A 25,274-nucleotide genomic window follows, 5' to 3' on the forward strand; every position below is an offset into this window, starting at 1 on the left:
TCCAACACATTACTGGCGTGAAATCCCCAATGGTGACAAAGTGGAGAGGTCATGGCTTATGTACTCAAAAACCCAGAATGCTGCATACTGTTTTTGTTGCAAACTCTTCCAGTCTAATGTTCCAGCCACATTGTGTTCTACAGGAACAAAGGACTGGAAAAATCTGGCTAGAAATCTGAAATGCCATGAGAAGGCAGCAAATCACCAGAGAGCATTCCATAGGTGGAAAGAGCTTGAGATAAGACTAAGGTTAAAGGCCACCATAGATGATCAGCATCAAGAGATGATTGCATCAGAGTCTCTTACTGGCAAAATGTTCTGAAAAGGCTCATTGCCATTGTGAGAATGCTTGCTACCCAAAATCTAGCACTGTGTGGCACTTCAGATCAGCTGTATATGCCAAACAATGGAAACTTCCTTAAAATTGTGGCGCTGATGACTGAGTTTGATGCTGAACTCCAGGAGCATCTAAGAAGAGTCATCACCCAAGAAATGTACACGCACCACTGCCTTGGTAAAACTATTCAAAATGAAATTATACAGTTACTGGCAACAAAAGTCAAACAGAAGATTGTGGCAGATCTGAAGCCAGCAAGATATTACTCTGTTATTCTGCACTGCACACCTGACATCAGCCATACGGAACAAATGACTTTAATGGTGCGTTTTACAACAACAGAACCTAGTGAAAATGTCCCTGCAATGGTGACTGTCAGAGAGCATTTTCTAGAATTTATTGACATTGATGATACTACAGGAGCTGGTATGACAAATGTGCTTCTTAAAAAGCTGGAAGATACGGGATTGTGATAGCTGACATGAGAGGTCAGGGCTACGATAATGGTGCCAACATGAGAGGAAAGAACACAGGAGTGCAGACACGGATCCGAGAGTTAAATCCTCAAGCTTTTTTTGTCCCATGCAGTTCTCATTCATTGAACTTGGTGGTCAGTGATGCAGCATCAGCTTTGAGCGAGGCTGCTGAATTTTTTAATGTAATTTAAAGCATCTATGTATTTTTCTCTGCATCAACTCATCAATGGCAAATTTTGAAGCAACATCTGTGAACATCCTCTCTGACACGGAAACCACTGAGTGCCACACAATGGGAAAGTCGAGCGGAGGCGATAAAGCCGATCAAACACCAAATTGGGAAGCTAGATGATGCCATAGTTGCCATTATGGAGGATAATGCTATGACGGGAACTGTTCGTGGGAGAACAGTGGCAGAGGGAAATGGAATCACCAGAAACATACATAACTTCAAATTTCTGTGTGGCTTAGTGTTGTGGCATGACATACTGTTTGAAATAAATGTGGTAAGCAAGAGACTCCAACGTGTTGACCTTGATATATCTGGAGCAACGGAACAACTGGACAAAGCAAAGTCATACCTACAGTCTTACTGGCAGATGAGGGATTTCAAAACATCCTGAAGAGTGCACAGAAGTTGGCAGGGGAACTTCACACTGAAGCTATTTTCCCACCCATACAAGAATATAAGAGTCACCAAAGAAGACGACATTTTGATTACAAGGCACGGGATAATCCCCTAAGAAACCCCAAACAACAAATCAAAGTTGAATTCTTTAACCAGGTGCTAGATTGTGCAATAAAGTCAGTTGAAGAACGTTTCATGCAGCTCAATGCCTATAAGCCAAAACTTCTGCAAGAGGAGGCAGGAGAAAAGAAACATTTCTTTGGCATGATTATTGTTTTGGAGAGGGGCTGTATGCAACTGCTCAGAGGTTTGCAACACTGGAAATAATCCAGGCATTAGTGGATTAGTGGGCAGAGCGATAACAAGTCCATGAAAAATGTGGCATAATCACATGGCTCTATCATTTACCTCATTACTCTATAAAGCCCCCAATCCAAAATTTGGATCTAATGAGGTAGACTCTTCCACCTGAGCAAGCCCCATTGATTTTCATGTGACTCTGCATGAGCATAAAAATCAGCCTTTGCAGATCCAATTACAGAATCCGGGCATGTGTGTATGCACGTGGATAGACAGAATGTGATTTTCTATATACACTGAATAACCTCCATGTTGCTGAGAATTTTTTTTCTGTGTTGTACCTATCCAGCACCAAAAGCAAGTAAAGCCCTTTGCAACACATGAGAAAATTCACAAATATTCGCAATGAACTGGAAGTAGAGGGAGTGTTAAGGCTCTTAAATAAAATGTTGTTAGTGGCCTCGTGGAGCATGTAGAACTGAGCTTGTGGAAAAACACTAAAAGAAGAGGTTGTGAAGCTCACAGAGTGTGTTGATGAAGGCAGTGTAAAGTTCTTTGGTGAGAAGTGGATCTGGCATATCTCGTAGAAATTCCTTTAATAAAGCAGCAACGTCATGGATGCTGTGTTCTTCTTCTAGCACAACATCTACACCACGGTCAAACTCTTCCCGTAACTGGAAAAAATCAGGACAAAAGAATAGTCACACCACAGCATACTCATTAGTATAGTATATTACCTAAGAGAACATATTTTTAGATATGGATTTACCCACATTAACATTTCAAGTTTGCTGTTCCTGGGAAGGGCAGGCATACAACTCACATTTAGTTGCTGACTATTTCCATTATATACAGAATCCCTGGTATGTGCCAGATTCTTTTTTTTTTTTTAAAAAGGGAGGGAGATATTTTTGTTCTTCAATTAATTTATGGTAGTCTTTTACCAAAAATAGAGCACCAATGAATTTAATCGTCATGAAAATAAGAGAATAATATACTTGCTGGAATCAGTTATAATAAGAATATGTAGTAGACATGTTTCCCCATACAGCCTTGCTCCATTATTCCTACTATTCAGCTCCTGAGCCCTTCAGGAGCAGAGAGAGACTATAAGTCATGCTGCATAGTGTAGCGATTTTCATAATAGGAATAAATAAATAAGAAGAGGCCAAAAGTCAAATTTCTCTTGTGACCGGAGATTGCATTGGAATCCAGGTTTCTGGAAGCAAGAAGCCAAGTTTGCGAACACATTGTGGCACCTTGCCCTGATATTTCCTGCTCCTCCTAACCATTTATTTATTTTCACAAAGTGATCACCATTAAAAAGTGAACAAACAGCCAAGTGACTTCATCACAGAATCTGAGTTCTACTGTTGTTTCTAGCCACAACTGCAGTCAAGAGCACAAGAAATGAGCAAGTCTAGCACTGTTAGCAGCAACAGACTTGCCAAAGGGGACATGGAGAGTCTAAGTCACTAGCCCTGCCTCCTACTTATACACTGCCAATTTTGCATGGGGAATGCACACTGAACTGTGTAAAAGGTTGTCACAGTCCCCTTTCCAGTATGTGTGCTACCCCAGCACCCATGGAAGTATTCTGCACATGCCTTTTTCAAACTGTTAGTCTTGTATTCAAAGTTGAAATAATAATTTATGAAATTGTTTTCTAGGAGTACAGTACTTCAAACCTTTGCTAGTATGCAGGGGAATTTCAAATATTTAAATCACCCCAATGACAAATTATAGGTAAATGTGGCTCAGAAGAAAAAATGAGCCCCCCCCCCCCCACAACTTACTTGTAGTGGGACTGAGGTGTTTATAGGCAAATCACAGACACAAGAGCAGGCAAATCACCAGGAAAGTATATGCCTACATTGATCTTAGTCTTGAGCAATGGGAAATCATGTAAATGTAGATGAGTGTTGAAAATGCCACATTTTCTAATGCAAACTTGGTCCGAAGGGTTGACACTTTGGGAGTGTTTAAGGGCCTGGTGTAAAAACTGGGGTCCCCTTTTCACTGTGAGCTTTGCTATTAAGTGTGGGATTCCCACACTTGAGCATGAAGCCTAGATCAGCCAATTTGTTCTTCCTCCATTATTACACTTCCCTGCCCATGAGACCCTGCTTTGTGGGTATTATTTTTCCAGCTGAGGACTTCAAGGGATTCCATTCACAACCCAGTGCCAATCCTCAGATTGGGTGGCAGAGTTACTGTGGAACATCATGAATAGAGCTGAGCGAATAACTGATTTTTTTGGTTTAATGGCCAAACCAAAAAAAAAAAAAATTCAGCCTTGTTCTGGTTTATTTGAACTGACATTTTCAAAACAAAATATTGAATTGAAATGATATTTTCTAAACAAAATGGACCCCACATGGTGGGGCAAAGCGTTACCACTACTTCTAATAACATCTAGCTCTTATATAATCCTTATGGATCTATAGATCACAAAAGGTCACCAGGATGGCCTCCAAAGGGATGTTGTAATTAACAGAATATCAGACATACGTTGTCCATGGAATTATTTCAGTTTGAGATATAATATAAGCAGTATAAAAAGGCAATATCTTTCCATTTCTCATTAAGAGATCTCTCAGACACACTGCTTTTAATTACAGTCTTTTCATCAGACGTTAGGAAGCATACCTAGTAAGCATTAAACAATGGCTTCCAATTGAGGTTTAGGAGATTACAAGTAAAATGGTGTACATATTTGCAATTGCTCTAATGCTTCCTTCCCCGCTCAACAACCCAAACAAATCCACTGGCACACACATTTCTTTGTTCTTTGCAAAGAAATTCACCTGAAATAGAAAACTCTCACTTCAGAAAACCCTTGTCCATCTCGCATACAGGAAAGCCTGTGAACAGCTGTAGACGCACAACTAAAAAAGTGTTTTGCAAAGCCTTCTATGGTACAGAAAATGGACAGATTTTTAATTGAAATCAGACCTTACATATCCCGCACTCTATGTTCATGATGACAGCATTTATTATTGTTACTGCAAAAGGTCCAGACATTTCCATGTGGTTTAATACAATACATGAGTTAATTTAATTAAATACATTAGTTTAATTTAATACAAAAATACCAAACTGTTTTGCCTTGCTACGTTTTTGGAAGCTCGGTAAAAGGAAAAACAGGTAGTAAACGACTTTCAAGTGGAGGTTAGCTCATTGTCTAGTTCATGACTGCCCAGCCTCTGGTTCTTTCCACGGGAATGATATGATTGTAGGTTTGCACTTGCCTTTGCTTAAACAACAGATATTTTGTAGTTAAAGCCTGTAGCTCAAATGGTAACTTATTTTTCCTTGATTTTCCCAATTTAGTGGGTGATCTGTAAGCTACCTTGGTAGAATAAAAATGTCTAACTTCTTGATACATAGCCCACGCAGTTGTCAGAACTGGCATACAGTAATCTACAACTCTAAGGGATATTGAATCCTGCCTTCCAGAATGCAGAGAGCAGAGCTAGATTACCCATCAGAGCTCACTTCCAAGGGGACCAGCCCTGTGTCATGCAGGACCTCAGGTTTTCAGGATCTGACTCATCCCGCTCCTTCTTTTTGCTCTTTTGTACCATATTGTTCACTCTGATACCTCCTTGTAACTACTGTACCTCCAAACTTAGTATAACTAGCAGATGTTACAAGGCTATCCTCTGTCATCCATCTTTTAGTGTGTGTGGCTGCTGGGAGGGAGTGTGAGCGTTAACTCCCAGCTCTGTCTTTATCATTGGATCCCCATGGTGCAGAATCTTTGCTTTCTCAATGTTCGGCTGAGACTGGGACTTGGATGGGAGAAAACTATTTGAAATTAATAGGGGTAAGAGAGGTGACGCTTACGAGATGGAATTCGGGGGTTGAAGAGGTTGATTTCTCCCTATATAATTTAATATCCCGCAACTTCTGTGTAAGAGATTTGTAATTTGGGTTTAATTTAATCATCAACTCTTTCTGGAATGTTAGATAGAATTGGCAGCCAAGAGTACACCTCCTCCATTCAGTCCAGGTATTTGTCAACTTTTCTTTCAAACCTAAACCTTGTCACTGAACTCTACTCAAATCTCATGCTCTACACTGCTTCTTCAGTTGTGAGATGATCCAGACTATACTGAGATTGCTAACCTGCTGAGACCCTGATACGGATTTCACCAAAGGTGAAGGTGGGCAGTTAAGAATTGCTCCCTCTGCCCAATTTTATTTGACCATTTTTGAACTTGTAAAAAACAAATGTAGTTCAAGATTTAGGTTAGAATTCTTGTTTTCTTTGAACTGTTTTGCTCCTTCCTGAGCGGAAGGGGACTGGAAACAGCCTACTCAGAGCTACCATAGATAATACCCAAATACCATAAAGTCACTTCCACAAAAAGCTCTACTTTCATCTACCGTGAGGAGGGGGAAATAATCACATTACTAGAAATTCTATTGGTGAACAGTCAAAAACAGTCAAGTTCATGTAACTAAATGTCTGCTCACCTGTCTGACTCTCTTTTTTGAGCTTCCAACTCTGAATATTCCAACTGTCTGGAGACCTGAAAGCATAGCATATTAGCAGACTGTTTCACTGTTTAAAAACTCAGTCAGAAACTGCATTGAAACAAAAGCAATCTGAGCTATGTGCATTAGCCACAGTAGAGAATAAAAGCATTTCTCTAAACACGTGTTTACCCAGCTCAGGAGACTTAAGGTGCCTTGGGACAAGGAGTTTTTCAATTTAATAAAACTTTTGGATTACTTGACCTGCCGAACTGCAGTTCAGTGCTACTTTTTGTGCCATCTTTTCAATGCTACATCAACAGGCAGGCAGACAGGTGGATGTTGTGGTGGCAATTTTGCTTTAAGGGGCAGCACATCTAGGAGTGATATCACAGGAAGGAGAGAGGCAGGAGAAGTGTCCATAATTAACAGAGCTGGGACACTGGGTGGGGGAACAGGGGGTAGGCCTTAGGACACTTCTGGCAGTCTGGGGTTTTAGGATTCCTCCCCCGGTTTTGTATGTGTCTCTGAAAACAAGGCTGAGTGTTTTCCTGCGGTGGCGGGAGAAAGAGGACATTTAGGTTGAGCAAGAGCTGTGAAGAACTTGAGCTGACAGGTAGACACAGCAGAGACTGGCTGCGGGGGAGGTTTTTATCAAAGTAGAAAATTAAAAGAAGTTGTATTTGTACTTTTGGCAGGTTGCTTGTTAGTTGTTAGTCAGTCTGGTCACTTAGACTGTAAGCACAATGGGTGGGGGGCCTTTATGTGCTACCAGAATACAAATAATTAATAATATTTTGCTGCTGTATGAATATTCATGAGATATTCACTTGCAAGCTAGTTAACATTAGTAATCAAACAACTTGTCAACAGGTCTCACTTTACAAGCAGGTTGTTGTGGAGTGATAAGAAATTGAGGTCATAATAATAGTTGGTCAAATGCCTAGGTAAATAATGTTATTACCATGAAGTGGTTTAAAATATACTATAAATGGGTTAAAAATGTATATCACACTAAACATTATAAGAACATGTATATGTATGCCTATCTGAGTATATAATGTTTAGTTCTACATACATGAACCCTCATAAAAATGTATCTTTCTACCTAAAGCAAAATGAAATACACTTACCATGTTTTTCTAAATGCTGGCAGCAGCTATCTACAAGCCGGGGAACCTGTCTATAAATAGGGTTCAGACTTAGTTTCTTATCCCTTGCCTTTTCTTTCTTGCTTTGAGCTTCAGCTGGCAAAGAGAGTTGTAGAGCTTCTAGCAGTCGGGATTGATTGTCATCAAGATCTGTAATAGAGTCCACAGACATTGCGCCCTGTAAAGTACACATACATGCAAACAATCAGTAAGGATGGAATCAACTAAGCAGCTCCCTTCCCTTAAGAGCGTATCTAATGAGGTCTTTTGACCACTGATCTTATATATTAAACAACATACATACAAAGTGCCCCTGATTCTCCCCTTCTTGACACTGTTCTACTCCAATGGAGTTATACCAGTATAAAATCAGTGTTCTGGAGTGGAGAATCAGGCCCACTATATAAAAGAAGCCCAATTCACTGTTATTCTGCACTTTGTGTAATCACCTATACTAGTGCAAAGAGGGTATAAAACAGTACCAAATGTTTTACACCTACTTTGTGCTTATTTTTACAAGTGTAATTGCATAAAGTGCAGGACAGTTGTAAATCGGGCCGTGTGTGTACATTATCTATATAAACATACATATGCATGTATGGGTATATTCACACTTTTTTATTGGGCCCACATCTTGTGTAATAACCCCAGTGAAAAGGAATGCAAAGTATATTATACACACACACACTTTATATACATAGACACATCTACAGTACCTCAGATAACTGCATAATCCTGCAATGTATTTTTACTTTTGAGTTGTGAAGGACCAGGGATAGGCTCTACATGGAGCTCTTTTTCGACAATCTGCCTTTTCTGCTCTAAATATTTTTAAAACATTTAACATTGTAATAAAATCTTTAAATACATACATTTTTGAACTAAAGGAAGGCACAGCCTCCCATGCAGTGAAAAAGGCATAAGAGGTAAAACACTTCCAAAATTTGACACCTAAAAATGAAGGCCAGCTATTCCCAAACACAAAAAAGATTAATATCCCTATGCAGTGTTGCTGTAGCCACGTTGGTCCTGGGACATTAGAGAGACAGGTGGGTGAGGTAATATCCTTTACTCAATGTTGGTTCAACAAAAGATATTACCTCACCCACCTTGCCTCACTAGTATTCCTATAACATTATTACATTCCATCGACTCGTCCTGTTTAAATTCCTAGGCAAAAATCTTTTGTGGATACAGTTAAGCTTGTAGATCACAATTATATTAAAAAGATTTTTTTTAGTAAGTGTTTTAATTCCATTGACATTTATTGGCAAGCTAAACTGTTTCTTAATGAAGGTTGGCATAGTAATTTCCTTTTTTATTTACAGATTATTTAAAAAACCTTGATATAAAAACATCTACTGTAAATTGTTATATTTCCTTTTATTACAGATAAAATATTTATTATAACTAAAGATGTGGTGTGAAAGAATTCAGTACATGTTGTTCAAGGGAACATTTGAATTGTAGAATTCAAATCCAATACTCTGCTGGAAACCTTGGTAACCTCTTTAAATGCAAGATGTTCTGCTGACAGAGTATACAAATTCCACAACCTGTGTTGGTGGAATATGTAAGCAAATAGAACCTGAGAAGTTCATATGACATAAGTTACTAATTTTGCTGGTACAATTCTCTGTCAGCCCATGACTGAACTTTATAAATATTTCTAGCCCTTGGACAAACTTATAAAGTCCACTGGGAACTGACTGAAAATTAAAATCTTTCATTAATAACATCTAAAATAACCATATGACCTTATCAAAAATAGTCTTGTTTCCTGGATCTCATGGAAGACTTATGAATAAAACAACCTCGAAGTTGCTAGACCCATTCTTTTTTGAGATTCAGTTTTACAAAAATAATTACAAGACCTTTCACAAAGTCAGCTTCACCTCAATTTCAGTTTCATTCTCTGAAAAATGCTTTGTCTGACCCCCCTCAATTCCTCCCAAAGCAAAAAAAAAAAAAAAAAAAAAAAGATACATTGGCTACATACCACAAATGTAAAACTTCACGTGGAAATTACGTTTTTTTGAGGATTTTGGACACAGGGGGTTTCAAAACTGGGCTTACAGTGGAGAACTTCTTTTAAAACACCAGTGATGTAGGATGAGATTTTCAAAACATTCAGATTTGGCTTAACTCTGATCCTATTGAAGGGCATAATGGAATTCCCCTGGACTGCAATGGGAGCAGATTTCAGTTAATGCTGAGAGCTATTGAAAAACCCCACCCACAGTCACTACTGCAGTTCCAGAAATACTGCCATCTCAGGAGAAAGTTTATTCCCCTTACACAGCTTGGTTAATAAAAGAGATGGGACTGTGCTCACATTATTTCAGTGCATTTTGGCATAGATAACGTATTAACATAGGGCCAGAATCATCCCTGGCATAAGCAGGTGAAAATCTATTGAAGGCAATGGAGTTGCACCATCTAATGACAATAGCCCTTTTGGTCCACAGACATCTGTAGGATTCCATCACAAAGTCCACGACCCATCGCCACCACAACAGTCACTAATTGGTGCCCTTGTTACGAGCCTGAGCTGAGAGACCAAGGATTGACTACATAAAATTAATCACCCTCTCATTCCTTGCGATAGTCCCTCCAGGTCAAGGTTGAAGCACAATAGCAGGTGGTGTTGACAGGTTTGCACTACTGCTTTTACCTTCAATACACATTTGACCATTTTCTTTGATATATTTAATAGGAAAAAAAACTTTGGGACTCCCAGTATGCACTGCCCAGGAGGTAAAATGTAAGAGGCAGAGTACCCAGAGTCGGTATTATGGAATGGGACAGTTTCCAATGCTTTCTCTTTTCATCTGTGATGCTGCTAAAATATCTTTTAGGAGAAAGAGTATGGGAGTAATAGGACAAGAACACCTGAAGTGCAAGTTTTCTTTTGCATCGGATCATGTATTTCAAAACGGAAGTTGGGGTGCCGTATGAAAACTACCATACTTATCTGAAGGCCCAAGGAATCTCCAGCCAGAAGTAATATACAATATGTGTCTCTAGGGATGACCAGAGAAAGGGAGTGGTAAGCTACTGCCAAATCTCAAGAAAGCAAAAGCACTTAACAAAATTTAAAATACGTCTGCAACATAGATAGATATTTGGAAACTTATTCAGGACTTGGCCAAAATCCAATATATAAATCAATCTATCCCATTTTAAAGGAGATTGGATAAAGAAGAGACAACATAAGGCAGTGTCTTTAGAACACAATCTGAAATATGGTAAACAAGAATACAATCTTAGGAACTTCACAAAAAAAAACCTCCCCAAATACTTCATAGGTTTCTTGATAGTATCTTTTTCATTTTCACTAAGCAGTGACTGAGAGAGGACACAATAGCCAACTGCAGATATCTGTAGACTGTTAACACCAAAGAGGGAAAGGAATTATTTATGGTAGAGGTAATGAGATAAAACAGAGTGGGGATATCTAGACTGAATATTAGGAAAAACTATCCGATAGCGGAAGGCCAGAATGTGGAATAGTCTCCCACAGGAAGAGGTGGTAGCCCCATCAGTTGCAACATTTAAAAGTAGGTTAGAAAATGCACTGTCGAATATCCTGTAAGAAACACTCCAAGAATGGCTGGGGAATGGCCTAATAAAGTGTAGAAGTTAAAGACAGAAGAGAAATGTGAGGTTGTTATAGTTAATAATTCAAACACATTCTAAATAGAAAATTATGTCTGCTTCTACCTCAACTGCTTGCCTTCGGCTACACTTTTATTTATCTCTGAGGTGAACCATATGATATTATATCACCATGACTGTGTACTGAAACTTCAGCCACAATACCCTGCAAGTGGAAGTACTGACTTCCATCTCTCTTGTTCATACCAACAAGGTGTCAAAAACACAGACTGCTAGGAACTTAGCACTGGGGGGATTGGGGCACATCTTTTAGATGAAAGATTAAACCTAGATTTCTTCTGCTCATCCCTGATGGCTGTCCAAGTGGAAATTAAATATCTCACAGCACTTTTTGAAAAATAATAGGGGATGGCTCCCATCTCCTGGTCAATAATTCTCTCTCTCACTAAAACAGATTCCTATAACTATGGCTACATATAACATACTACTGAATTACTGTACCATTTACTGTAATTGTTTTGTGCTACTGGAATCTAACTTATTGCTTGTGGTACTCTGGGATACACTGTATCAAATACTGCATAAAATCAATTTTTATTTTGTTAACGCTATACTTTACAGAGTCCCCCACAGTACTTCCCCATAAAAGCTTTGATGCAGGGGAGGTGGAGAAGAGTGAATGTCGCTGAGGATTCCTCAGGAACATTTCTTTTTTCCTTAGCTCCTCTGGTATCCCCAACACTTAGATTAGTTGTCAAGGTTTAATTTTTCTCTCCATTTTTCCACATAAAAAGGCAACGTGAGTAGCATTCACGACAGCTTGTTCCAGTACCATCTGATTTTTTTTGTAAAGAGCTCAAACTGTGACATTATCTACTTTACTGCAGTGTTGCGTCAGTTCAGAGCATGGCATCAAGTTATGAAACCCAAGGGATGAAACCCGGCAAACAAGAGGCTTATCAGATATCCATATCATATGCAGGAGCAACATTCTATTTCAATTTAGACACTAACGACTAGATCTGAGTCCCACTGACATCAGCACTAGTTGGGTCAGGTCCCAGTGCTTAAATTCTCTGACTAGCACATGGCCTGAGGAGCTGGGCTGGGTGTTACAGATGTGAGCAGTGGAGAGAGGAATCTTCCTTTGCAGATATCATCTTCTGCACAGCATGGTGATTGCAGACACCTGTGCTGCCTGTAGACTCCTGCCCCCACCTCATGCCACAGAGCCACACTTGTTCTGCTGCCAAGGGAGCCCTCCATGAGCTAAGAGGCAGGGGCATGATTTGCCACCAAGGGCGTGATCTGGATCTCACACATGGTTTATCCTACTGTTATTTTCACTAACTTTTATAGTGAATTTGATTTACTCTGAGGTATGTGACATCTAAATCAGGCCATAATGATTTTTACTAGTGGATGCTAATAATTAAATTAATTTCTGTTTTTTTGGACTCTAAATTAGAATATGAAAACCTATGAACATCAGTCACATATGTGTAGTCCATCTACCATCACCAGTTGAAAAAAATACACATGGTCAGGGCCTGCAGAACTGGACAGGCCAATCTGAACCAAAGTGGAGGAAAACCGAAAGTCTCGTATCCCTTATGGTGTTGTAATAATCATGCAGTGTCCATCTTGTTCTCTTGTATCTTGTTCCCAGTTGGGAAAGCAGGCTGACTATTAAGATTACAACTTCCACCATTAACAAGGGCTGGCTCGAACCACAACCAGCTTTATTTAAATGTGGTCAGAAACCATCATGCACAAGTTTAATTTTTGGTGCTGACCAGAGCCTGAGGCCCCAGCAGGTTCCCCAGTGTGCATTAAGCTGTTACAGGTAAACTTACCCTTCTTCTGGCACGTGGTGCTGGCTCTGGTGTGTTAGGGGAAGTGGATTCATTTGGTGTTTCCGAGGTCGAGCTAAGAGATGAGTTACTGCTTGAGAGTTCTTTGTTCTGTCTTTTAGTTCCAAATGGTAAGAGAGAGGCTACAAAGTCTGACACATCTTTCTGCTCTTCTCTCTGAGAATCCTGCTTAAGTTTGTAGGCCCGGTCATTAGCAATCACTTGGGACAAGGGCATTCCAAAAGCCTGGGGTACGAATTCTGCAACAAGAACAGAATTATTTATTTGTTAAATTTGTTTCACTTTATACCAAACTTGTAAAAATAGCAATCATCCCAAGACTCTTGATGTCTTTGACAACTTTCAACTATATAACAATCTCATTAAGGTAACTGCTCCCTCTCAGTAATAACTCCCAGATAACTATGTACTAGCTGCACAGTGTAGAGGAAGCATAGTCTATGGTTAAGGCACTATAATAGGCTTGCTAGGAAACTGGATTCTGTTCCCAGCTCTGTCATGTACTCCCTAGGTGACCTTGGAAAAATCATTTCAGCCTAGTCTATACGCTTTACTATGTTGGTATAGATAAAGCAGTCTGACCCCCATGATGTGGACGCAGTTATACTAGTGTAATGGTACTTTATGTTGCTATCGCCATTTCTATATGGAAAGAGGAATAAGCGATACTAGTATAAGGCATCTTTATACCAACATAACTGCCTCTGCACTGTGGGGTTTAACAGTGTGTGAGGGGAAAATATCATCCCCCTAACAAACATAGTCATACTGGTAGAAAAATGGCATAGACCAGGCCTTAGCATGAAATTTTCAAAAGCGCCTAAGATGTTTTGGCTAAAATGATCAGCAGTGAATTGGTTAATAACATTGTCTTTTAAAGTGTCATTATTAAGCATTAGAGCTAAGAGCCATTTGAGATTAATGGAGTCAGTTCATTTGTCTATTAGAGCTATTGGTTCAGTCTGGTTTCTTAAGTTATGTAAAACTGTGCATCTAAACAGAAAGTAAAATGTTTATTAAGTCTTTGAGACCAACTCATCCCTGGTGAAAGTGGATGCAACTCTAAACACTAAAGTCATTGGCTTTGAACCCATATAGGAGCTGAATTTGGCACACAGACAACACAAACAGGGATGCAGAGGAAGCAATTCCAGCTTCAGAAACAAAGGACAAGCAGAAATTCCTATAAATGCATTTTCTGTCACACTTTTTAGAAATACCCTTCCTCTACCAGACTTCCTGTTGGGATCGAATGCCCAGCTGTATTTTGTAGAACACCTTTGTAAGTCTTAGCATTTTCACTGAGATTATAACAAGGCATTGGAAAAAAAAAGTGTACTCCCTGAATCTTGAATTGAAGCATTATTGTATTATCAGACCTAAGGAGACAAGAGACTCTATTTTGCTCTGGTTAGAGTCATCATCACTACACTTTAGAAGTAAAGCATGCTAGGACACAAACCAATTTAGTGGCCAGACTAAACCAAAATTGGGAAGCTGATTCACTCATATCAAGTGAGTTTGGAGGAGACCAGTACACTGAATGACATCTCAAAACAACTTGCTTTTAATTTAGAACAAGTAAAAATATCACAACAGAGTATTTAAGTGTTAATCAAGCAGTATGTAATGTTACTAATTCTAAGAGATCAAAGAACCATGTCAGTCCATCCTTCACCCCTAAATGAATAATAATAAGATTTTAAAAATAAACACATGGTATTGTTTTGGGTTGTCTTCTGATTTTTTCTCATTTAGGGACCCCAATTTGGAGGCAATTATTTCAGGTTGAAAGTTCAACTTTAAAATGCACACACACTAACATGGACCTCCCTTCTGCTGTTTAATGGAGGACTTCATTTAGCCCATCATAACACCTATGGCGTGGAGCTGTTATTCATTCTTTTCCCGGTTTCTATCTCTATCTCTCTCCTGTCTCCTCTTCATTTCCCCAACCCCTTTCCTGCCCCATCAGACTCCTGTCCCCCACATTCTCCTTCCTCTCAGTACTCTGTCCTCCTGACTTTGCGTCCATGCTGCCCGGGTTCCCTGCCTCCAAATTGTTCTCTTTGCTCCCACAGTGACCCTTACACTGTGTCATTCTACTGTATCTACAGTGTCCTCCTCCACCTTCCAACTGCCTCCTATATTCAGCTGTCCCTTCACTTTTCTGGGGAAGATCATTGAGAAATTGGTGTTAGACCAACTCCAGCAGCAAATGACACCTTCCGATTTTGGGCTCCCAGTCAGTCACGCTTGGGATTTAGATGCGATATGGAAACAGCATTGATCTCTTTCCCAATGATCTCCTGACTACGGAGGTCAGATGATACTACTAGCTCTACCTCGACACTGTTGATCATGGAGTGCTACTAATATGAATTTGGGACCTTGGCTGGGCTGGAAAGAATTACCTTAAAATGGCTCCACTCTTTCCTGGTCACAGAAGGTACTCTGGGGCAACACTCTTCCTCCTCCAGGACTGTTGGTTGTTGAGTTTGATCGTGTCACCCCACCTGTTCAACATGTATGTACAGCTACTAGGGGAGATTCTCAAGAGCTATGGCTATTGTGCCATCAATAAACTGATAGTAGTCTACTGTATGCCTTCCTCTCAGAAGATCTTAACCACTTATCTGATTTCTCAATGTGTGGCAGAGGTGGGGACCTGGATGAAAACCAGCTGGCTTGGGTTCAGGCTAGATAAGAGAAAAGTGATGCTGGCTGGCAGTAGGAATCCCTTTAAAGAACCGGCAAAACCAATAAGATCACCCTCTTTTGAAAAAATTAATCTGCCTATTATCAAACTGGCTCACAAGCTCAAGGTCTCATTAGAGCAGCAGTAATCAGAATATATTTTTCTTTGCTAACCAAGAGATGGTGCCTATTACTCTCAGATGCAGACCCTGCAGTCATCCATGCCTGTGTTACATCAAGGCTAGACTAGTCTAGACTAGCCAGTCCTCACTTATAGACAGCCCCCCAACCTGAAGCAAAGACTCACCAGCAACCACACAACAAAAACACTAACCCAGGAACCTGTCCTTGCAACAAAGCTCGATGCCAACTCTGTCCACATATTTATTCAAGTGATACCATCATAGGACCTAATCACATTAGCCACACTATCAGAGGCTCATTCACCTGCACATCTACCAATGTGATATATGCCATGTACCAGCAATGTCCCTCTGCCATGTACATTGGCCAAACTGGACAGTCTCTATGCAAAAGAGTAAATGGACACAAATCTGACATCAGGAATCATAACATTCCAAAACCGAAAGGAGAACACTTCAACCTCTCTGGCCACCCAGTAAAAGATTTAAGGGTGGCAATTTTGCAACAGAAAAGCTTCAGAAACAGACTTCAAGGAGAAACTGCTGAGCTTGAATTAATATGCAAACTAGATGCAATTAACTTGAGTTTGAATAGAGACTGGGAGTGGCTGGGTCATTACACATATTGAATCTATTTCCCTATGTTAAGTATCCTCACCTTTTTGTCAACTGTCTAAATGGGCCATCTTGATTATCACTACAAAAGTTTTTTTCTCCTGCTCAAAATAGCTCATCTTAATTAATTAGTCTCTTACAGTTTGTCTGGCAACTTCTACCTTCTCTGTATGTGTATATATATATCTTCTTACTATATGTTCCATTCCATGCATCCGATGAAGTGGGCTATAGCCCATGAAAGCTTATGCTCTGATAAATTTGTTAGTCTCTAAGGTGCCACAAATACTCCAATTCCAAAAGTGCTGGTTTTGATCTAAGCAGCCCTATGGTTAAGATCTATTGAGATGCTTGAGCTATCAGATTTAAATACCAGGAAGACAGGGCTCATAACAACATATGCTTAAAGGTGAGCCTTCAGCTCAGTACTCACCACTCCAGCCAATCAGCAATTGATATTAGCTAACGTACTGAGATTTGTGATTTGTGTACTGAGACATACTGTGGTTTGAGTTGCGATTTGGTGTATTGAGATTTCATGTACTCTGGATTGAATCAGCAGTACATTAATGCAAACTAGGGAACTTTTAGTGCACATTTGCAGGGTCCACCCAGACACTTATTGCACGGCAGGCTGGAGCACTGTAGATTCACTCCCTGGCTTTTTGCACAATATAGACGTGTCCTAAACTGCTTGAACTAAAACATGGCTACCTACTTTTCTGTAACTATTGTTCTTTGATATGTATTGCACATGTTCATATCACTAGAGGTATGTGTGCACCTCGTGCACAGTTGGAAATTTTCCCGTAAGTAGTACCCATCAGGGAAGCATGAGCGCCCGCTAGTGCATTATGTCACTGCATGCAGGTATAAATGGCTATGCTGACCCTGACCCCTCTCAGTTTCTTCCTACTGGAAAAGACTCTAATATAGAGGGGAAGGAAGGCAGATCATGGAATGGACATGTGCAACACATCTTGAAGAACAACAGTTACGGAAAGGTAGATAACTATTTTTCTTCTCTGATGGCACATGTCCATTCCGCTATAGATGACTTACAAGCAGTTCAAACTGCAGGTGGATTCAAATGTACTTGAACAGGGATTGTAGGACCACCTGCCGAAATTGGGCATCATCTCTAGATTGATGATAGATGGCACAGTGAGAGTCAAATGACCAGTTTGCTGTCCTAGAAGTGTTTTCTAGGAGTAGATGAGCCAGAATGGCCACAGAAGTTGCCTGAGATTTGTGCAATATCAGCCAATCAGTAGCATAAATGAATACAGCAAGAAACCCAGGAAGAGATCCACTGTGTGGGTGGCCCTTTATTCTGTCTGAAACTGCAACAAAGAGCTAAGACAAAGATCTGAAAGGCCTAGTCCAATCCAGATAAAATGCCAAAGTTCTTCTAACATTTAGAGTATGGAGATTTTCTTCCCCTTTACTTGAATGAGGCTTTGGGAAGAAGTTGGTACTGCTTGATTAATATGCAAATTGGAAACCACTCTAGACAGGTATTTTGGGTGAGGTCAGAGGAAAACCTTGTCCCTACAGAAAAGTGTATAAGAATGCTCTGATACTGAAGTCTGCAGCTCCCCTACTTTCCTGGCTGAGGTTATAGCAACAAAGAAAGCCACCTTCATAGACATGCCTAACAGAGAACAAGTTGCTAGCAGCTCAAAGAGGGGACCCATCAACTTGGCTGGAACTAAATTTAAACACTGTGGTACCAGGCTGTGAACCTGGGGGTATGATCTGAGCAAGCCCTTTAGAAATCTGATGGGCACAGGATTTGAAAAAACTGACTGGTTAGCCATGGGAGGGTGGAAAGCTGAGATAGTTCCCTCAGAATCCATTTGGCAGCTAAGAACTAACCCTTGTTGTTTCAGAAACAAAGATAGTCCAAGATATGGTAAATCAGAGCCATAGCTGGGAGGACGCCTCTTTGTATGGGCCAAATGGAGAAGCCCTTCCATTTAGCAAGGTAAGTAGACCTAGTTGAAGGCTTCCTACTATTTAGCCAAACTTCCTGCACTCCCTGAGACTCTAGAGCAAACTCATTCTGAAGTTGTCAGACTTGAAGCATCCACACTGTCAGATGGAGGGCCTAACGGTCAGGATGAAGGAAGCAGCCATGGTCCTGGGAGATCACATCCACATCTCTGAGGAGCAACAGCAGAGGTCTGACTAATAGTGCTAGCAGAGTTGAATACCAACCTTGACAGATTCATGCAGGGGCTATCAGAATAAGATAAGCAGAATCTTGCTTGATCTTGGACAAGACTTTGAGCAGGAGCAGAACCTGCAGGAAAGCATACAGCAGACCTTTTGACCAGGATAGCAGGAAGGTGTCTGTCAGTGAAACTGCACTATGACCGGATCAGGAATAAAGAAGATTACTTTTTTTTTTGTTGCTTTTGTTGCAAATAGGTCTACCTGGGGAGTTCCCCACAGCTTTAAAATGGATCTGATCACATTTGGTTGAAGAGACCACTCGGGGTGACCTGCAACAACCTGCTCAGGAGATTTGCCAGAGTGTGTTCAACTCCTGGAAGGTAAGCAACTCTCAGGTTGATAGACCTGGCAACGTAGGCATTCCAAAGGAGGATTGCCACTTGGCATAACTTTAACTAAAGCCCCACCTCCAGCCTCTTGTTTGTTTACACAGAACATGGCTGCTGTGCTGTCTGTGAGTACCAACAAATTCCATCCCTTGATATGTGGAAGGAACACCACACAAGCTGAACAAATGGCCTGAAGCTCCCTGCTATTTATTTAGAGACTTAGATCCTGAGAAGACCAAAGGCCCTGAGTGTGAAGCGGACCTAAGCGAGCTCCCCAACCTAGATCCAATACATCTGTGACTAGAGTGGGTGACTGTTGTGGTGGGGCAAAAGAACTCCCTCACAAACATTTGCAGGTTCTTTGAAGACACCAGTCCAGGGAGGACAAGACCTGAGCAGATGCCTGAACCACCATCTCCATGTGACGATGGGCCTGTGAGCACCCCGAGCTGAGCCACCTGTAGTTCTCTGAGGTGTAGCCTGGCATGCTGCACCACATAAGTGCATGCTTCCATGTGCCCTAGACGTTTGAGGCAATTCCAAACCATAGTGACAGGGTGTGCCTTTACATCTTGAGCTATGACCCACATTGTTTGGAACCTCTGCTCCGGCAGGAAAGCCCTGGTCTGTGTAGAGTCCATGACTGCCCAAATGAATTCTGTTCTTTGAACAGGTGTCAGAATAGATTCCTCTGTATTGATTAGGAGCCCCAGCATGTTGAAAGTGGACTGAATAGTGGCTATATTGGAGAGTTCCTGAGACCTGGACTAGTCTCTCACTAGCCAGTCATTCAGATAAGGGAACACATGGATTCCTGACCTTTCCAAGAAAGCTGCTACTACAGCCAGACATTTTGTGAATACGAGAGGTCTGCTGACAGGTTGAAAGGCAGTACCGTAATCTGATAGTGGGATCCATTGACCATGAATCTGAGAAACTTTCAGTGGCTCTGGTGAATTGCCAAGTGAAAATAAACATCCTTTAAAGTTGAGAGTAGCATAGCAGTCCCTGGGACCTAGGGAAGGGATAATGCTAGAGTAACAATCTGGAATTTTGTTTTCGTTAGGAACTTGTTTAGCTGTCTTAGAAATAAAATGGGCCTGCGATCCCTCTCTGCCTTCAGGATTAGGAAGTAACATGAATAAAATCCTTTCCCTCTGAATGACATGGGAACTTCCTATATGGCCCCCATGAGAAGAGACTGCATCTCCAGAAGTAGCAGACTCTTGTGAGAGTGGTCCCTGAAGAGGGGGGATAGAAATAAATTGAAGGGTGTATCCCAGTTTCACCATGCTTTAAGACCCACTGATCTGTGGTGATACAGGTCCACACACTTAGGAAGTGGTATAGGTGATTGGCAAAAATTGAAGTGGAGAAAGATGGTAGTCTGGTAAGTGGTTGACTGCTGTCAACCAACAGGTCAAAATGATTGTTTAGAGGACCCAGTTTGCCTGAACTGGCAGTTGCAGAAGAGGATGCCTCTTGTAACTTCTGCTCCTCCTTTTGGACAGATCTTGGGTATGCAGTGAGAAGGACTTAAATCATTGGGACTGCTGTGGGAGGAACTGGTTTTTTTATGTTGCCAGTGTATAAATCCCCAGAGACACAAGGGTCATGCTTGAATCCTTAAAGTTATGAAGTCTCTTATTTGTCTTATCAGTAAAGAGTAGGGGGCCTTCAAATGGGATGTCTTGAATGATTTGTTACACCTCCTGGGGAATACCTGTCCACTGCAGCCAAGATGAACATCACATAGTGATGGCGGAAGCTATACCTTGAGCCACACAGTCCACCACCAGGCTCACTAGCAATGTTGGTTTGGCAACTCAGTTGCCTGCCTCCACCATTGCAATGAACTCCTGATTTGTCTCACCAAGAAGCTTGTCTTTGAACTTCAAGATTTATCCCAAAGGCTGAAATCATACTGACCCAGCAGAGCCTCTTCGTTCGCAATCCTAAACTGTAAACCTCCTGTGAAATAAAGCTTCCTGACAAACAGGTCCAGCCTTTGCGCTTCTTTCCCTTTCAAGGTAGAGGCCTGATGTCCCTGTCTCTTTTTTTCATTGGCACCAGCATCTACCAGGGAGTCTGGAGGAGGATGGTTATAGAAATGCTCAAAACCCTCTGAAGGGACATAGTATCTTCTCTCCACACTTTTAGCACTGGGAGGTAGGAAAGATGGAGTTTGCCATAAAAACTTGACAGGTTCCAGGATAGCCTCATTAATAGGGAGAGCTACCCTAGAATGTCCTGAACAAGCTAAAATGTCCATGAGCCTGTGTGATCTTTCCTGTTACCTCTTCTGGTTGAACATCTCCAGCTACAGCCACCCTCATCAGCAACGCTTGATGAGCTCTGGAATGATCAGGAGCAGGACTAGTAGACTCAGTCACCATCCTCTCATTAGGCAATGAAGAAGAAGCTAAGCATTGTTGAGGAGGTCCCTTCTCCAATTCCTCCACAGGAGAGTCCCTGAGCACACTGTTCCACTTGCACGGTCCCAGTATGGGGAAAGGGAACACAGTGACCTTGCTGCAGATGCTCCTAGCACCTAGACAATATAGAAGAGCGGGAAAGGAGTGGAGAGACTTTAGAATGTGGAAAGAAGAACCAGAGGGCCACTGATATGGAGGCAGGACCCGGCTATGTGCAGGCCATGGTCCTGGACACTACAGTGCAAATAAGCAATGGTCAAATAAACACCATCCTATACCAGAAACCTACTGACCACTATACTTACCTACATGCCCCCAGCTTTCATCCAGACCACATCACATGATCCATTGTCTACAGCCAAGCCCTCAGATACAACCGCATTTGCTCCAATCCCTCAGACAGAGACAAACACCTACAGGATCTCTATCAAGCGTTCTTAAAATTACAATACCCACCTGGGGAAGTGAAGAAACAGATTGACAGAGCCAGAAGAGTACCCAGAAGTCACCTGCTACAGGACAGGCCCAACAAAGAAAGTAACAGAACACCACGAGCCATCACCTTCAGCCCTCAACTAAAACCTCTCCAGCGCATCATCAAGGATCTACAACCCATCCTGAAGGACGATTCCCCACTCTCACAGACCTTGGGAGACATGCCAGTCCTCGTTTACAGACAGCCCCACAACCTGAAGCAAATACTCACCGGCAACTACACACCATACAACAAAAACACTAACCCAGGAACCTATCCTTGAAACAAAACCCGTTGTCAACTCTGTCCACATATCTATTCAAGGGACACCATTATAGGACCTAATCACATCAGCCACACCATCAGGGGCTTGTTCACCTACACATCTACCAATGTGAGATATGCCATCATGTGCCAGCAGTGCCCCTCTGCCATGTACATTGGCCAAACCGGACAGTCTCTATGTAAAAGAATAAATGGACACAAATCAGATGTCAAGAATTATAACATTCAAAAACCAGTCGGAGAACACTTCAACCTCCCTGGACACTCAATTACAGACTTAAACGTGGCAATTCTTCAACAAAAAAACTTCAAAAACAGACTCCAATGAGAAACTGCAGAACTGGAATTAATTTGCAAACTGGACACCATCAAATTAGGCCTGAATAAAGACTGGGAATGGATGGGTCATTACACAAACTAAAACCTATTTCCCTATGATAATTTTCCCCGTACTGTTACTCACACCTTCTTGTCAACTGTTTGAAATGGGCCACCCTGATTACCACTACAAAAGTGATTTTTCCCCTGCTGATAATAGCCCACTTTAATTGAATTGTCTTGTTAGAATTGGTAAGGCAACTCCCATCTTTTCATGTACTCTGTATATCTATCTTCACTGTATTTTCCACTCCATGCATCTGATGAAGTGGGTTTTAGCCCATGAAAGCTTATACTCAAATAAATTTGTTAGTCTCTAAGGTGCCACAAGTACTCCTCATTGTTTAAACAGCAGGGGAAGCCAGCATCATCAGGTTAAGTAACAATCTAGCTGCCTTGAAAGGCTTTGGTGTAGAGGACACCAGAAAGGGCTCTGGGGTCTGCGGTACCAAAAAATGCACTTCAGGGACTGGGCTCCACAGACCTTTCCTGGGCTCCAGAGTCAGTAATCCCTCTGAGTTACAGACTGTATCTGGGGATGTCTCCTCTTTGAACACACCTCCAAGCCCTTGCCTCCGCTTGTTGCCTTCACTGTAGACTTCAAAAGCCCTGGTACCAAGTCTTTGGGAGACTTATGCTGTCTCTTCTTAGGTACCGGCGATGAGGATCTGCCTCTAGGCTCAATTAGAAGAGGGAGAGCACTCTTAGCCAACTCATACTTGCTCGGTTCCCATTCTGAGTGGGAAGGTTCCAACAGTGGGCAAAGCGCAGTACCTTAAGTACCAGTGGGCAAAGCGCAGTACCTTAAGGTGGTACTTTAGTCTGGCAGCACTGTTCTTTTTCAATTGGGCTTTGAACCCTCTACAAATGTCACTCTCATGCACCTCTGCCAGACACATAAGGAAGCTGGGGTGTGGGCAGCTCACTGGCATAGACTTATTACATGAGTGACAGTCTTTGAAGCCAGGAGAATGAGGTATTAGTCCAGAACCAAGCCCAGTATCCAACTAGGAAACCACTCTAGAAAATTAATATCCTAAACTTATTCGTATATCTAAATATGTACAAACACACTACACGAGATCAAAAACTGATTCTACAGGTACTATATACATTATAAGAGGGAAGACGTGGAGATACAAAGATCAGAGCTCCAACAACCGTCACTGGTGGTAGGAAGGAACTGAGGGAGATTGGGGTCAGCACAGCTCTTTATACATGTGTGTCGTGGTGCCAGGGACCAGAGGGCATTTATGCTGCCCGATGGATACTGCTCAGGGAAAAATCTCTGACAACTGTGCATGAGGTGCGCACACACCTACAGTGGAATGGGCATGTATCGATCACTCGAAGAAGAATTAAATTCAAGTGTCTGAGGACTGGAAGCAGGGTGAAATTCTGGCTTCACTGAAGTCAATGGCAAAACTCCCACTGACTTCAATGGAGTGAAGTGAAGATTTCACCCAAGGTTTTCACGCAAGTGAGGGATCTGCAACTGGAACTTTTCTTGCTGGTCTGAGATCATAAGGCCTTGATTTGATTTGATTTGATTTAGTCAGCCTTTTTCTGTGGGAAGGATTTTGATTTTTTTAAATGAAGAGTCCCTGAAGTTCTTAGTTGACATAAGTCCAAACATGACATAATGTGGTTTTTAAAATTGCTCAGATGCTTAGAGATCACAAGAGGCACGTTTTAGAAATGTAATAAAATAAAACGCAGTAGGGCACAGACAAGGCCTGAAACAAAAATACTATAATGAAAAAGAAAATTTTTGTATTTATTATGGAACTCTTCTCTCCTAAGAATATGCCAAGGCATACTGACAACATTAGAGTGAATTATTACTGAAGTAGCTTAAGTGTAAACAGTAAGAAAATACTTTTAAATTCACAGAAAATGGGTGGAAAACAAGCATGGAAGAAGAAGGTTTCCAGAGTTTCTGGCTGCAAAGACAAATCAAATATTTATTCACAGAAGTGCTTTTTCTCTAGAAATAACCAGCAATCCACCACAAACAGCCTCTTTGGGGTTCAGGAGGCTGAATTGCGCCCTAAATGTTTACATTCCACACAGAAACAAAGGCAAATTGGATAATTCTCAGTTGCTGAACAAACCAAGTTTAAAAGTTTCATGGTCCATCTCTAGAGTTTTCTGAAAGCATAAAATATTTAAAATAAAACAAAATGATCATACCATATTCCAAAGACTTAAACTCCCGCAATGATGTCACCATGCACGTACCTTCTGAATTTTATTATGTGGTTCTAGTTAGTGTTCAAGGAAAATACTTCACTATTTGTTTTTAAGAGGAGGCTGTGGGAGAGGGAGCGAGGAATCAGCTCACTGATAAAATCTTGCAGGAGAAATCCTTTTGAAGAGGCATCTATCTCTGGAATGCAAGGGTGTACAGTCAAAGAAGGGATGCTTAAACTAACACCCATATCACTGTCTAAAGACAGATGAATGGCTGTTTCTCCTGTCATCAAAATTAGAAGTGAATTTGTAAGGGAACAGGATCTCAGCTGTCAGCATGCCAGGCATCCCATTCAGACCAACGCTGACATTTTATTACTCCCCCAGACTAGCACTCTCACTGTCAGCAGCAAAACAGAATGTTTGGAAAATGCTTAGATGGCCAGAGTGACTATAAATACAAGAAGATGGAGAAGAGAATGTGATGACTTTAGAAAACACTGGGATTTATCAGGCTACTGATACTTTCACTCATGCAGAAGTGATAGATAGATAGATAGATATAATCTGCTGTTAAGTGAGTAGAACAAGATCTGATCCTGAAATATCAGTGATTAAAT

At 41.2% G+C, this 25,274-nt stretch overlaps 1 protein-coding gene across 5 annotated transcripts in view; it reads right to left on the reverse strand.

The window, feature by feature from the left end:
* Positions 1-25,274, reverse strand: part of ARHGAP6 (Rho GTPase activating protein 6) — a 510,120-nt gene that overhangs the window by 43,869 nt on the left and 440,977 nt on the right. For all 5 annotated transcript variants that reach the window (XM_084643362.1, XM_084643363.1, XM_084643366.1 and 2 more), the window contains exons 4-7: positions 12,849-13,105; positions 7,357-7,552; positions 6,224-6,279; positions 2,265-2,415 (exon numbers count right to left, since the gene is read on the reverse strand). In XM_084643362.1, the coding sequence (XP_084499488.1) occupies positions 2,265-2,415; positions 6,224-6,279; positions 7,357-7,552; positions 12,849-13,105 (660 nt within the window). The remainder of the gene's footprint in view (positions 1-2,264; positions 2,416-6,223; positions 6,280-7,356; positions 7,553-12,848; positions 13,106-25,274) is intronic.

Source organism: Lepidochelys olivacea (genome assembly GCF_965140295.1).
Source record: "Lepidochelys olivacea isolate rLepOli2 genome assembly, chromosome: 1".
Lineage (NCBI taxonomy): Eukaryota > Metazoa > Chordata > Testudines > Cheloniidae > Lepidochelys > Lepidochelys olivacea.